Source organism: Saccostrea cucullata, unplaced genomic scaffold (genome assembly GCF_032062105.1).
Source record: "Saccostrea cucullata isolate Sc308-1 unplaced genomic scaffold, CSIRO_AGI_Scuc_v1 ctg755, whole genome shotgun sequence".
NCBI lineage: Eukaryota > Metazoa > Mollusca > Bivalvia > Ostreida > Ostreidae > Saccostrea > Saccostrea cuccullata.
In genome coordinates this window covers 267292-282279 of record NW_026928871.1, presented here as the reverse complement: position 1 = coordinate 282279, position 14988 = coordinate 267292, and the positions used below count along the sequence as shown (strand labels likewise).

The window sequence follows — 14988 nt, the reverse complement described above, 5'->3', positions numbered from 1 at the left end:
AAGTCCTATCTTTATATAAAGTAACAAAACAAATAAAAAGATCTTTTAAATCTTAAATTTGTATGAACTTACAAAAAATACGCCATATATTTAGACTATAAAAAATTTCATATATTTGCAGCATTAATGGAACATGGGACCAGAAATTGACATTAAAGCAACTTATGTGTCCCTGTAAATGCAGTTCATGTTCAACTCCAGATGCATACATTTTAGCTTGAGAAATGTCCACCAAACATTTACAACTACTCTTAAGTCGACATCAAAAAGCTTCTTGAGCTTCTGATTGACAATAGTTATGTTGCTTTGTAGACCAGGTCTTCCAACAATCTATTGGAATCCTCGTGGGTACCAATTGCGCCCCGTTATAAGCAGGCCTATTTTTGTATTCAAATGAAGCAGAATTTGTGCAAATCATATGCGTGAAAAGAAGAAAACACTTGCTGTGGCCTTAAAATCGACATTTAGATATATTTAAGATGTACATGTATTGCCAATTTTAACAATTGTAATTTCCAATCTTATGTCGATCCCGCCGAAATATGGCCGAAAAATGGCCGACTCGGCGTTCAACAATATACAATCAATCAATATGTCGATACGATATATATATCCTGGTGAACTTGAGATATAAGATACAACAGTCTGACACATCTGTTTCATATTTGGATAATTACTTGAAAAAGACAATAAATGTAATCTTACAAACAAGCTTTATGAAAAACATGATCACTTTAACTTTTCTATCATCAAATTCCACTACTTATGCAGCAATATACCTTCATCATCTGCATACGGAGTTCATGTATCTCAGTTGATTTGTTATGCAAAAGCATGCTCTATGTATGAACTATTTCTTAAACGAGGTAAAATATTGACAAACAAGTTGATGAAACAAGAACATTAGCAGTCTCCTTTAAAGTTATCATTTTGTAAGTTCTATGGTCGAAACAATGACCTTGTCAGTAAATACAATTGATCATTGACTGACATTTTTCATACTTATTGTTAGTCCATTACTGATACACTGAATTGACGACAGATTTTTTTGTTATTTCCCGATCATGACAAAGAGGACACGGTGGGTGTGACCGGTTGGCAAGGAAAGCTCACTCCTCCATGGTACCTGATCCCACCTCTGATGTTTTGGAGATCCGTGTTTGCTCTGCTCCTATTTTATATTGTGTTATGGACTTTTGATCCTGAATACTGTTCGTAATCTCCGTATGTTTCATCAAAGGAAATCCAAACCTAGGATTCCATCTGAGACTCATACTTTTCTAGCCGAACAGAAACATTACTTTGTCCTTTCACGTTGTTCTGTGATACAGTTTCTAACAGAATATTAATCGACTTTGTCAATTTCTCAACTTACAGAAATAGTTAACGTTGTCCCAATATAATCCAGTAGATTACGAGGTTAAAATGAGCATTTATGAAGAAGCCTAAATCTAGACTTGCTGTTGCATGTTTTACTGTAGCTGTGATAGACTAGACTGTATCATTTTTCTCTTGTGATCTTTCCGCATTTTCATTAGTCTTCACCTTGAGTCTGATTCTGAGTTATCTCTGATTTCATGTCCACGTTTTCCACAATGATGACACTTATAAGGAATAACAACTAACTGGTTTTCTGAGTCTATTCTTGACAGTTTCTCAATTTTGCTCTCTAATTTTATAAGAGATATGTGTAACTAATTCCAAGCTTCTCAAGTTCTTTTATAACTCCAATGTCACCATCTTCTTGAAAATTTCTTACAAACCTAATGTCTTTGTTGTCTTTCTGCTCTGCAAAATGCTTCAATTTCGACTTCTGGTCGTACCGCATCATCAAGTGACTTTGGTCGAGATTATTGAACACGGAGTCGCAAGTCAAAGTCTCCAAATGCACCAACAAACTAGTCTTTGGTGATTACTTCTGTTACTTCACGGGGTACTATTGACGAAGATATTCACCTAAATCTGTTAAGTCCCTGTCAGTTTCTGACTTTTTATACCCCCGAAGGAGAAGGGGGAATGCTGTTTTACCGTTGTGTGTCTGTCAGTCCGTCTAGCTGTCCGTCTGTCAGCTGTCCGTGACAAATTTTTCGTCGCAGTTTTCTCAGCACCTACTCATCGCAGATGCTTTAAATTTTAACACAATCTTCTCTGAGGCATGTCATATAGTGGGATTCATTTCTGTTCAAATCTGATGTCAACTTCTTGTTCGTCCGTGCGTCTGTCCGTTTCATAATGTTATATGCAAAACAAATTTTCGTCGCAGTTTTCTCAGCAACTATTCTAGATGCTTGAAATTTTAACGAAATCTTCTCTGAGGCATGCAATATGGAGGGATTAATTTTTGTTCAAATCTAATGTCAACTTCCTGTTTGTCCGTGCGTCTGTACCATGTGTACGTTCAGACTGTTTTACACATAACAAATTTTCGTCTGTTTTCAAAGCAAATACTCATCGCAGATGCTTGAAATTTTAACAAAATCTTCTCTGAGGCATACGTGGTACCATATGATGGGATTTATTCTTGTTTAAATCCGATGTCAACTTCCTGTTTGTCTGTGCTTCTGTCTATTTCATACATGTTTCATACATATTTTTGTCAGTTTTCTCAGCAACTACTCATCGCAGATGCTTGACATTTTAGCACACTCTTTCATGGGGCATGCTATATGGTGGGATTAATTTTTGTTCAAATCTGATGTCAACTTCCTGTTTGTCATTTTCGGTGCAGTTTTCTCTGCAACTACTCGTAACAGATGCTTGAAATTTTATTACATACTTTGTTGAGGCATATAGTATGGTGGGAATTATGAATCTGATGTCAATTTCCTATTCAACCGTAGATATGTAAAGTTAGCTACTAGTAACTGGCTACTAGTAGCTGGCTACGACAAGTGGTAAAGTTAGCTACTAGTAGCTGGCTACGAGAAGTAAGTAAATTTGGATACTAGTAACTGGCTACTAGTAGCTGGCTACGAGAAGTATGTAAAGTTGGCTACTAGTAACTGGCTACTAGTAGCTGGCTACGACAAGTATGTAAAGTTGGCTACTAGTAACTGGCTACTAGTAAATGACTTGAACCTTATAAAAATAACCGTCTAGTATCTTTTGTGTTAAATTATGCAAACTTGGGATACAAATGTTGATATTTTTGAAGTAGCTGGAATTTCACACCGCTGATATCCACTGATAGTGCTGAAAAAAACAATCTCTGAGCTTTTCAACATAATCTGGCACTGAAGTTACCAAGATATCGGTAGTAATAAACTCGGCTACTGGTACCTTTTTTCTAGAATTATGCAATTTGGGAGACAAATGTTGATATTTTTGAAGTAGCTGGTTTGTTACCTCGCTGATATCAACTGATATTGCTGATAAAAATAATCTCTAAGATATTCCACATGATCTGGCAGTAAAGTTACCAAGATATCGTTAGTAATGAACTCAGCTACTGGTACCTTTTGTTTCAAATTATGCTATTTTTGGAGACAAATGTTGATATTTTTGAAGTAGCTGGTTTGTTACCTCGCTGATATCAACTGATGTTGCTGATAAAAATAATCTCTAAGATATTCCACATGATCATGCAGTAAAGTTACCAAGATATCATTAGTAGTGAACTCAGCTACTGGTACCTTTTGTTTCAAATTATGCTATTTTTGGAGACAAATGTTGATATTTTTGAAGTAGCTGGGTTGTTACCTCGCTGATATCAACTGATGTTGCTGATAAAAATAATCTCTAAGATATTCCACATGATCATGCAGTAAAGTTACCAAGATATCGTTAGTAATGAACTCAGCTACAGGTACCTTTTGTTTCAAATTATGCTATTTTTGGAGACAAATGTTGATATTTTTGAAGTAGCTGGTTTGTTACCTCGCTGATATCAACTGATATTGCTGATAAAAATAATCTCTAAGATATTCCACATGATCATGCAGTAAAGTTACCAAGATATCATTAGTAATGAACTCAGCTACTGGTACCTTTTGTTTCAAATTATGCTATTTTTGGAGACAAATGTTGATATTTTTGAAGTAGCTGGTTTGATACCTCGCTGATATCAACTGATATTGCTGATAAAAATAATCGCTAAGATATTCCACTTGATCATGTAGTAAAGTTACCAAGATACCGTTAGTAATGAACTCAGCTACTGGTACCTTTTGTTTCAAATTATGCTATTTTTGGAGACAAATGTTGATATTTTTGAAGTAGCTGGTTTGTTACCTCGCTGATATCAACTGATGTTGCTGATAAGAATAAGTTCTAATATATCCCACATGATCTGGCAGTAAAGTTACCAAGATATCGTTAGTAATGAACTCAGCTACTGGTACCTTTCGTTTCAAATTATGCTCTTTTTTGGAGACAAATGTTGATATTTTTGAAGTAGCTGGTTTGTTACCTCGCTGATATCAACTGATATTGCTGATAAAAATAATCTCTAAGATATTCCACATGATCTGGCAGTAAAGTTACCAAGATATCATTAGTAATGAACTCAGCTACTGGTACCTTTTGTTTCAAATTATGCTATTTTTGGAGACAAATGTTGATATTTTTGAAGTAGCTGGTTTGTTACCTCGCTGATATCAACTGATGTTGCTGATAAAAATAAGTTCTAAGATATTCCACATGATCTGGCAGTAAAGTTACCAAGATATCATTAGTAATGAACTCAGCTACTGGTACCTTTTGTTTCAAATTATGCTATTTTTGGAGACAAATGTTGATATTTTTGAAGTAGCTGGTTTGTTACCTCTCTGATATCAACTGATATTGCTGATGAAACTAATTTCTAAGATATTCCACATGATCTGGCAGTAAAGTTACCAAGATATCGTTAGTAATGAACTCAGCTACCGGTACCTTTTGTTTCAAATTATGCTCTTTTTTGGAGACAAATGTTGATATTTTTGAAGTAGCTGGTTTGTTACCTCGCTGATATCAACTGATATTGCTGATAAAAATAATCTCTAAGATATTCCACATGATCATGCAGGAAAGTTACCAAGATATCGTTAGTAATGAACTCAGCAACTTGTACCTTTCGTTTCAAATTATGCTATTTTTGGAGACAAATGTTGATATTTTTGAAGTAGCTGGTTTGTTACCTCGCTGATATCAACTGATGTTGCTAATAAAAATAATCTCTAAGATATTCCACATGATCATGCAGTAAAGTTACCAAGATATCATTAGTAATGAACTCAGCTACTGGTACCTTTTGTTTCAAATTATGCTCTTTTTTGGAGACAAATGTTGATATTTATGAAGTAGCTGGTTTGTTACCTCGCTGATATCAACTGATATTGCTGATAAAAATAATCGCTAAGATATTCCACATGATCATGCAGGAAAGTTACCAAGATATCGTTATTAATGAACTCAGCTACTGGTACCTTTTTTTTCAAATTATGCTCTTTTTTGGAGACAAATGTTGATATTTTTGAAGTAGCTGGTTTGTTACCTCGCTGATATCAACTGATATTGCTGATAAAAAAAAAATCTCTAAGATATTCCACATGATCTGGCAGTAAAGTTACCAAGATATCGTTAGTAATGAACTCAGCTACTGGTACCTTTTGTTTCAAATTATGCTATTTTGGAAAACAAATGTTGATATTCTTGACGTAGCTGGATTTTTACATCGTGATATCAACTGATATTGCTGATAACAACAATCTCTCAGATTTTCCACATGATCTTGCCCTAAAGTTATAAAGATATCTGTAGTAATAAACTCAGCTACTGGTACCTTTTGTTTCATATTATGCAATTTTTTGATGGAAATGATGATATTATAGAAGTAGCTGAATTTTTACACCGCTGATATCCACTGATTTTGTTTATAAAAACAATCTCTGAGCTTTTCAACATGATTTGGCACTAAAGTTACCAAGATATTAATAGTAATAAACTCAGCTACTAGTACCTATTAGCATATTTATATACATATTTACAAATAGCGTATGCTGAATGAAGTTTTTCTCCTTGTTTGTGACGTCACAATGTGAAAATGACGTCACTATTTAGGTCACTTGTGACGAAAAATGGTTGTATCAGTCGAGCTCGTTCAACAAAGGACTGTACAATTTATTGTATATCTTAGAAATCCTTCTGCAGTATCAATAATTTGTACACAGTTTATTAAGATAAACGAGTTCCTATATATTCAATTAATGACTGGATTGATCGTTTTAGTGAAGGAAGGCAGATGGTTAAAAATGATACTTGTCATCTTGCCCAGTGAAGGCAAGTTTGAAAAGATAATTATGTGTTTTTGATTAAGCAATTTGCTACCAAAGACCTCCAATTTACACATTACATTTTATTTGAACAATAATATAATTACTAAATACCGAAGATATCGTTTACTTTAGATTTTAAACATATTAGATATTATAAAAAGGAGGCACCCTTTCCATATCCACCTTGAATAAAGGTATCTCCCCAGACAGAAGATTTGTGTTTTAATGGTCTCCATGCTTATTTTTATAAAGGATAGTTTTATCCACCCATTCTGTTGCCGAGATTTGATCATTTCTGACAGATGAACTGTTCTTGTCATAAAAATTAACCAACATGGAAAGAAATATAAAAATCAGAAAAATCTTTCAACTTTTGTGACAGAACGCTGCGGAAGGGTCACGTGACCGCAAATATCGCGTGATTCGCAAATGATCAGAACGGTGGTTGATGTGCATTAAAATCGGAGAGGATTAATTTAAAATATAGTCAACATTGAAAACAAATATTTTTTTTCTATGGAAGTTATTCAATTAGTACGCGAACTTTTTGATTACCCCTCGTACTTCGCAAAAAAAATACAAGCAGCGATTTTATGCAGCGTCCTAGGTCAAGGATTTTTTTATTTGACGTCATACTTTCGGGTATTTCCGATTTTTCACAATGTCCAATGACCAATGCAGAGTTGTCACTCGTTCCTCTCTCAGACTGCATGAGCTGATGGAAGAGAATGGATTTTTCGGAGACTTCTTCAAGGCCCTAGCTGGAGTCCGGGGTGAATCCCCCGGAAGCAGACATATTTTTACAAACAAGAGATGTTTTTTCCTTGTACATGTATTTGTATCCAGAAATTGAATAATTTTAAACAAAAGGTACTAGTAGCTGAGTTTATTGCTAACGATATCATGTTGAAAAGTACAGAGATCGTTTTTATCAACAATATTAGTGGATATCAACGGTGTAAAAATCCAGCTACTTCAAGAGTATCAACATTTGTACCCAAAAATAGCATAATTTGAAACAAAAGGTACCAGTAGCTGAGTTCATTAATAACAATATCTTGGTATCTTTACTGCCAGATCATGTGGAATATCCTAAAAATTAGTTTTATCAGCAATATCAGTTGATATCAGCGAGGTAACAAACCAATATCAACATTTGTCTCCAAAAAGAGCATAATTTGAAACAAAAGGTACCAGTAGCTGAGTTCATTACTAATGATATCTTGCTAACTTTACTGCCAGATCATGTGGAATATCTTAGAGATTATTTTTTTCAGCAACCTCAGTTTATATCAGCGAGGTAACAAACCAGCTACTTAAAAAATATCAACATTTGTCTCCAAACATAGCATAATTTGAAACAAAAGGTACCAGTAGCCGAGTTTATTACTACCGATATCTTGGTAACTTCAGTGCCATATTATGTTGAAAAGCTCAGAGATTTTTTTTCAGCACTATCAGTGGATATCAGCGGTGTAAAATTCCAGCTACTTCAAAAATATCAACATTTGTATCCCAAGTTTGCATAATTTAACACAAAAGATACTAAACGGTTATTTTTATAAGGTTCAAGTCATTTACTAGTAGCCAGTTACTAGTAGCCAAATTTACTTACTTCTCGTAGCCAGCTACTAGTAGCTAACTTTACCACTTGTCGTAGCCAGCTACTAGTAGCCAGTTACTAGTAGGTAACTTTAAATATCTTTCATTCAACCGTGCATATACCCGTAACGTTTATTAAAATGATATTGTATATTCTCATCACTAGTGAGCATTGGCTCTCAGATTTCTTGTTTCTTCAGCATTGCTCTATACTATGTACAACTCAGTTTGGTTTTCCGGTGTGAACCTGGTCATTAAAGCATTGCACAAGACCTCATTTGTACAATATGTCCTCTTAATGAAGCAGCCAAGTAAAACTTTTCTGTCGAGAGTTCCAAATATTGATATCACAGCAGGCATCAAAGTGCGTCCTATAGTCAATCCAATATCCTGCGCCATCAAATTTTGTTGCTCTCATTGCCCAAAGTATATTCAGTGGTTTTTTCTTATTTGTTACACTGTCTAAACTATATTTCTACTGTTGAACAGAACGGTATTGAGCCAGTTCCTGCGTTTCGGCTGTCTGCCAAGTCACATTGAAGTTGTAAACGGAGCAGCATATCTACTAGTACTCCAAGGCGATCCTGTTGTTGTAATTAATATAGGGAGGGGCTTTTGCTAAACTTGTCCTGAAAAATCATAGTTGCTCGGTTTTCCTGAAGCACACACTCTACTACCTTTATTTTCTTCTTCCTCATATAATGTTTTATAGCTTGACTAAGGGTACATCAAGTATCTATAGTCGTATTTGCCACCTGTTGCACCTTTTTCTCTTCCAAGAATGTTCCTGTTTTCAGATGTTCATTTAAACTGGATTCAAATGACCAGTATTCATTATCTACTCCCGAAACGTCTTCCTTGTAGGGATTTGTAGACGTCTTTGGTGCACTCTATTCGATACTGTCTATGGATTTTCTCAGTTTTTCTCGCATGGCGTCCATAGCACTTCGGTCGGCCAAAAGTTCCTCTTCTTTATCAGACATCGTATGATACTTCTACGAGAAAAGTATCTCTTCTAGAAATTATTTATGTAACGTCCATGCAGTTAAAGAGTAACATGAATGCTGATAAATAAAACGTAATATCTGCTTGTCCTTTTATTAACGTTAAGGCAACGTAACACTTGTTCTTTGTCCGTGTTTGCTCTGCTCCTCTGTTTGTCTGTTTAATGAACTTTTGAGCTTGGATACTGTTTTTTTTTTATCTCCATATACAGTACTAGTATTTCACGAGCTCACTTATGATATAAGTCTCACTATTACAAAAGGAATATGTCGTAAAAAAGTGAGACTGAGATAAAAAATAGTTTGTCAAAGTTTTATGGCCCCAGAGCAAGTCGTTCACAAAAACAAAGAATAATATCGACCCAAGGGTGTCCCCTTGGTACTGCGGATAATACTGGTGCTGATTCTGACATCATGCCTTCAACGGCCTCTGGCTGAGTTCTGTTATTTAGAAATGAATCACTTCAAGACAAATTATCGATTCCATAGTAATGTAGCGTTTCAACCCGGTACTGATGTGAATGATATTGATACTTTATTTAACGTCTTGGAGAAGTTCAGGATCATCAGCATCTGGGATAAATTTGGAGTTTGGACAAAAATGTTCGGAACTGCAGGATCGTCGTTTGCAGCATGCCAGAGAGGATGTTGTGCTGGTCGACTAGAACTGCTAATGGAGCTGTAGATCTTATTCGAGACACTTGTTGACATGGTAGTTGGATGGTTTGGTTTTCTCTCCCTTGAAAATCTGTGTTATCGCTTTATTCCAGTCTGTTGGAGTTTTGCCCTGGTGTAGTAAGGCATGAATACTTGTTATTAACTTAGTCACTTTTTTGAGTTAACAGGTAAGCATCTTGTTTGAAACGTTTGCTTTTGGCAGATCAGTCTGGATAGCAGCCATTTAACATCTTTTTGTCTGACACATATGGACTGAAGGTCTTTTACTAAGATGGGGAACCACTGAATCACCCTCAACAGAGAAAATAAAGGAGAACTGATTGTTCAGACTTACCGCCTTCTTTCTTATTCTCAACTCTGAAAGTTCCATTTTCTTGAGTGATAAGATGCCACTGCTGTCACCTTTCTGGTCTTCCACCAAGGTAAATAACTTCCTGTTGCATTTATCATCAAACATTAATATGGACTTCACTGTGTACGAATTAAATGCATACACTCTGCTTGAAATAATTTCTATGTGCGCGGTAGTGAAGTCAGTTTAATATCTTTGGAGTTTCTGAAGGTTTTCTCTTTCTGCTGGAATGCTTGTATGTATCTGACTGATTTGTTGCATCATAATTTGCTACACCAATATAGTTCAACTTGGCCAGATATATTATTTGAGTTTATTCGGGTACCTTGATTTAAGAGACACCCAAAGTTAATCAACTGGTAGGTCGTAGGCCGGTTGTGAACTGAGGTGAAAGTGGTTGAGGTATTCTCTCGATTATGCATTTAGGAACAGGATTTGTCGCCCTAGTGTCTGTCTTGCCGATACAACTTTGAATGTTTGCGTCAATCTTATGGCATCATCTTCACTATACAGATTCATGCAGGTCAGAAGCAAAAACAAACAAAGCCATACAATTTATGCCAATTTTATTGGCAGTGTTCCTTGTCATAACTTGATGATATATAAAAGCCATATAAATATAAATGAGAACTTACTTACTAAGATGAAATTACTAAACCAATAATGAAATGAAACAAACCATCCTACAAATACTTAAAACGTCATTAACAGTGAATGTCTCGATCTCTATATCGACACAAAATGTCAATTTTGAGCGAATTTCATTCGGAATAAATACCCACAATACCTGGTAAATATAAATCTCAATTTTGGTTAACATGAACAATTGATAGATTGCATTTCGATACAACTACATGTATGCAAAAAATATATAAAATGTGGCAAAAATTTCACATTTTGACTGTGACACATTTTTTTTAAAGACGAAAGGATGAGATGTATAATAAAATTTAATCGGCTTCACAAACGGGTCCTCACAAACAAATACTAGTAGTGTCGATAAAATGTCACTTTAGGCTCTTGGTTTTGACGTTGGAGTCACAGTTTGCACTCTGAATAACCTCCTAAGACAAAATACTTGGAATACTCCCGTAAAAAGAACAACACACATTTGGAAAATGGACCAATACATGACGTATTTGTTATTTCCGGTCACAAGATACCAATCCTTTATGACGTGCATTCGACTCTCTGTTTGATGGAGTTTCATTTGTTCTATGGATGTTTGGACTCCAGCAAGTGCACCCTTAATGTTAAAATAATATAGACTTCTATTATAAATATGTACTGGAGTTTACAGAAATTTGTCAGCTTGTTTATATGTTTTAAATTTTGATAATAATTTTCCAATCCAGAGATTGGAATTTTATGTCCTTTGAATTATTTATTCCCAAAATTAAAATTCTTAATATTTGGAACAAATCCCTTTTTCCCAAAGATATTTATTATCATAAGAAGATAAATTTACTCCTGAAGATACATTTTGTTGCTTTTTGAAAGATATACAGGCATGCTTTTAATTTTTATTATTGATACATATATAGGAAAACGATTGCAACGATTTTTCAACAGGTAGCTCTTAACAATAGCTGAGGATAAAAGTACTTACAGTGAAATTGTTGACAGAGGCGCTGACACTTTGAATCTCCTCTAAGTATTTGGTCCATTCCTCTGTGACGTACGTCACGATGTAGATGTATACCAGCTTTCCAGCGAATCTACTGGCGGTATTGTCAAAACAAAGTTGATACGCACCTTAAAAAAAACAAAATAAATCTAAGATTGTTTCATGTACACTATATTTGGTCTATGAAAGTTAATTATTTCCTAATAAACATAGGCAAGAATTAAAGTCACCTTTTAAAAAATCCTTTTCTCTGTGGAGAAAACGTTAAGATGGTACGTACCCTTCTTCATAAATAGAATCAAGAATAATATAGATTTATAAACCGGTAGTTACTTTAAAAAACTGCAAATATTAGGCTTTCAAAGTTTTATCATGTATTTTTAAAAAAGATGCTTTACCATACATCACCGCTACATGGTCTATCTTTCCGTCTGTTTGGTAGGGAAGATGTTGGATAATTTGATAATGAGGATCGATCAGTGCTACGTTAATTGACCTATCTCCTCCCCGCAAAACCTGAAATATATCCTCACATGGAATAACTTTTGGTTCATAGTTTTGTCAACGACCTTTGGTAAAGTATTATTATTATTGTAAATGATTATGAACTTTTTACAGAGTTATAAATCTTTATCTTTTTTCAGAAAATAAATGCTTAATTATTAATATATGTAAAACTCACAAAAAATGTTTTCAAAACATTTGCATGTTGATTTGATGTGATACTGTAGTAAGTAATTACATGATTTTTATTACTAAAAAGTTTATAAGGGGTGTTAAGAAAGTTCGTTCCGGGATGGAATATTTTCAAAAATTTCAAAGTAGTGCTTAACTAAAGAGATGAATTTTTCAAGTTTGACAAAATCACTAGAGTGTGCTTCAAATTGATATCAATTCATTTCTAGCAGGTAATTATAGGATTTTTCTTCCATATGAAAATATATATATATATATATATATATATATATATATATATATATATATATATATATATATATATATATATATATATATATATATATATATTAACATCTTTAAAGCACCCGAATGAGAGAAATGCTGGTCATTTTGAGTGAAAATAGAGGATAATTTACTTTTGTTTCTTGATAGCTTATCTTGCATCAGACAAGCAAATGAGCGTAGGTATGAGGACGATAGATCACTTTTCAAAACAATAGGTTCGTGATTTTGAAATTTTTTACGGATTTGATAATTATTTCATAGTATTCGAAAGGATGTTTTGACCTGGTTGCTTCATGTATGTCACAAATATGCGTCTTTATTAATTTTTCTAAACAGACATCATCTGTTTCAATACTCTCCCTCCCCTTATTGATGCAACAACAGACAATTAAAACCTTATCAATAGCAAGAATGGACTCTGTAGACATGAAATATCACAAATTGTATATATCTTCTCACCGTAATTCTTTTCGAAAATGAAAGAAAAATGTGGAACGAACTTTCTTTACACCCTTTATATTTATTTCTTAATTGATATTGAGTCATCAAAGTTTTCTACTTTTTTCCTAATAGACAAATCTACAATATGAATAATTGTGCAGAGTTTTGTAATAAATAAAAGTGATCATGTTTCTATACTTTATTAAATAAGTTTCATTTACATGTATTCATTTGGTTATTTTTGAGAGATCATTATTTATATTATTTTTTAAGAGATACCACAATTAGCTATTAACTCAGGTAACATAATCAAATACACCTGACAACCAAAGAACTTTATCTCAGATATAAGATTTCTTGTTACTTGTGAATTTACTTGAGTTCCTACGTAAAATTTCGCACACATATATTACAATTATGTCATTCATAATTTAACATTGACAAAATGTCGTCTTTTTTCTTATAATGAAAAAATTACCTCGAACTGTACGTATAAATTGGCTCCCTCTGCCACTTTCTGTACAAAACATTCCTCTGTTCCCGCCTTTACGTCGACCTTGAATTCATGCTGAGTTCCCGGAAGTGCATCGAAATCGAATTCAAAGTTAGGAAGACTACCTCCAAGTTTCTCCGACAACGACACTTGATAGAAACAGAGTAAGTAAACAAGATGTGTAGATTTTGTGGACAGCGCCATGTTATCCACGTGTTTCTTGTCCAGAACTGATAAGACATGCCACCACATTTAGACTATTTCTTAACATTGATTTGTTCATGGCGACAAAATAAAGTTTCAATTTTCAAAATAAAATTTCTTCTTTTTTAGCTCAGCAAATCGTAAAAAGTACACAAAAATGTCTTTCAGGATTTTAATAAAGTATTTATAAATCAGGTTTTGCTTTAAAATATTAGTATATATCGTAATGTCATTCAAGAACCTCCCTTTTCACCTTAAATACGCATGCATGCGTCAATAAATGGACCGCTTTATAGTCAAGAAGATATTGTTTCAAAAAATTATTTCTACATTTCTCCTCGAAAAGTTGTTTTCTTTGCAAATTTAACATATTTATTTAAAATATAAACTAAAGAGATTCTGAGATATTTAAATATTAACTTTAGAGATCATGAGACAAGTTAGGATTCTCGGAGAGATTCTCGACAGATTTAAAAGAAATTAATAATATGTTAAAAAAGTTTTCTTTAAAAACATAAATAATTTCTATAGATTACTGATTTTGATTTTTCCCCCCAGATCTTTGGTGTTCAAAACCAAGATACACACAAATTTAAACATAGAAAAAATTAGAAAAGTAAAGGTAAGAGGAAGGTTTCCGTCCCTTTTCCTTTCCCAGGAAACTCACTAACACTTCAGGACTATCCCAGGGCAGTCACTCCAAAGCAACATTGCGTATACTGTAAACCAACTTTTATTCGCGTGCGAGAATTTTCGCGAGGTTCACAAGAGCCTCGTCATCGCGAATTTTTTTTTCGCCAATATTTAATTATTATTGAGTATCGAATATTTCTGATCCAAAAAGACGTGGAAAATAATCATCGCGAACTATTTACCTCCACTTAATCGCGGAATAAAGTCATCGCGAATAAAAGTTGGGGTACAGTAATTTGATCCTATGCTTCTTTAGCAATCTAATGAGATTGCTTACAAAGAGTTTATAACTTCAAAGTAACAATGAATTGACAAAAAATGTGAATAATTGCAAATAAATAAATTCATTACAATAGTTTTCAGAGAATGATGAAGAAGATCCCTATATATTCCGATGTACTAGTATCCATTATTTTAACCCCACCTAAGATCTCGTGGTATTGGTTCAAGAAAATACTGCGGTATGATTCTTCACTATCTGATTATTCCTCTATTCTAAAATATCACTTATCATGGCTCTGTTGTTCCCAAGAATATTTTTTCCTTTATATTCCCTATGATGAAAAAAGACTATCGCACATTATAGGTCCACATTCTCTTTGTAGATCTCGAAGAGCTTAAATACAATTTTTTTGGCTTTGTGGCTCTTGAGCGAACATTTCGTGAATGTTCACCCA

At 33.9% G+C, this 14988-nt stretch overlaps 1 protein-coding gene across 1 annotated transcript; it reads right to left on the bottom strand.

Moving 5' to 3' along the window:
* Positions 1-10476: 10476 nt before the first annotated feature.
* Positions 10477-13666, bottom strand: LOC134278964 (transmembrane emp24 domain-containing protein 6-like). Its single transcript, XM_062761270.1, has 4 exons — positions 13400-13666; positions 11916-12033; positions 11500-11645; positions 10477-11136 (listed from the first exon to the last, which is right to left on the bottom strand). The coding sequence occupies exons 1-4, from the start codon at positions 13664-13666 to the stop codon at positions 10903-10905; spliced, it is 765 nt and encodes a 254-aa protein (XP_062617254.1). The 3' UTR covers positions 10477-10902.
* Between the last annotated feature and the right edge of the window lie 1322 nt (positions 13667-14988).

What these genes read in the sequence shown, in the direction of transcription:
- LOC134278964 (XM_062761270.1), bottom strand. Translation starts at nt 13,666, where the DNA reads ATGTGGTGGCATGTCTTATCAGTTCTGGACAAGAAACACGTGGATAAC. An exon ending in ATTTATACGTACAGTTCGAG is followed by an intron (nt 12,034 to 13,399) that starts GTAATTTTTTCA and finishes GATATATTTCAG; the next exon opens with GTTTTGCGGGGAGGAGATAG. An exon ending in CCATGTAGCGGTGATGTATG is followed by an intron (nt 11,646 to 11,915) that starts GTAAAGCATCTT and finishes GTTTTTTTTAAG; the next exon opens with GTGCGTATCAACTTTGTTTT.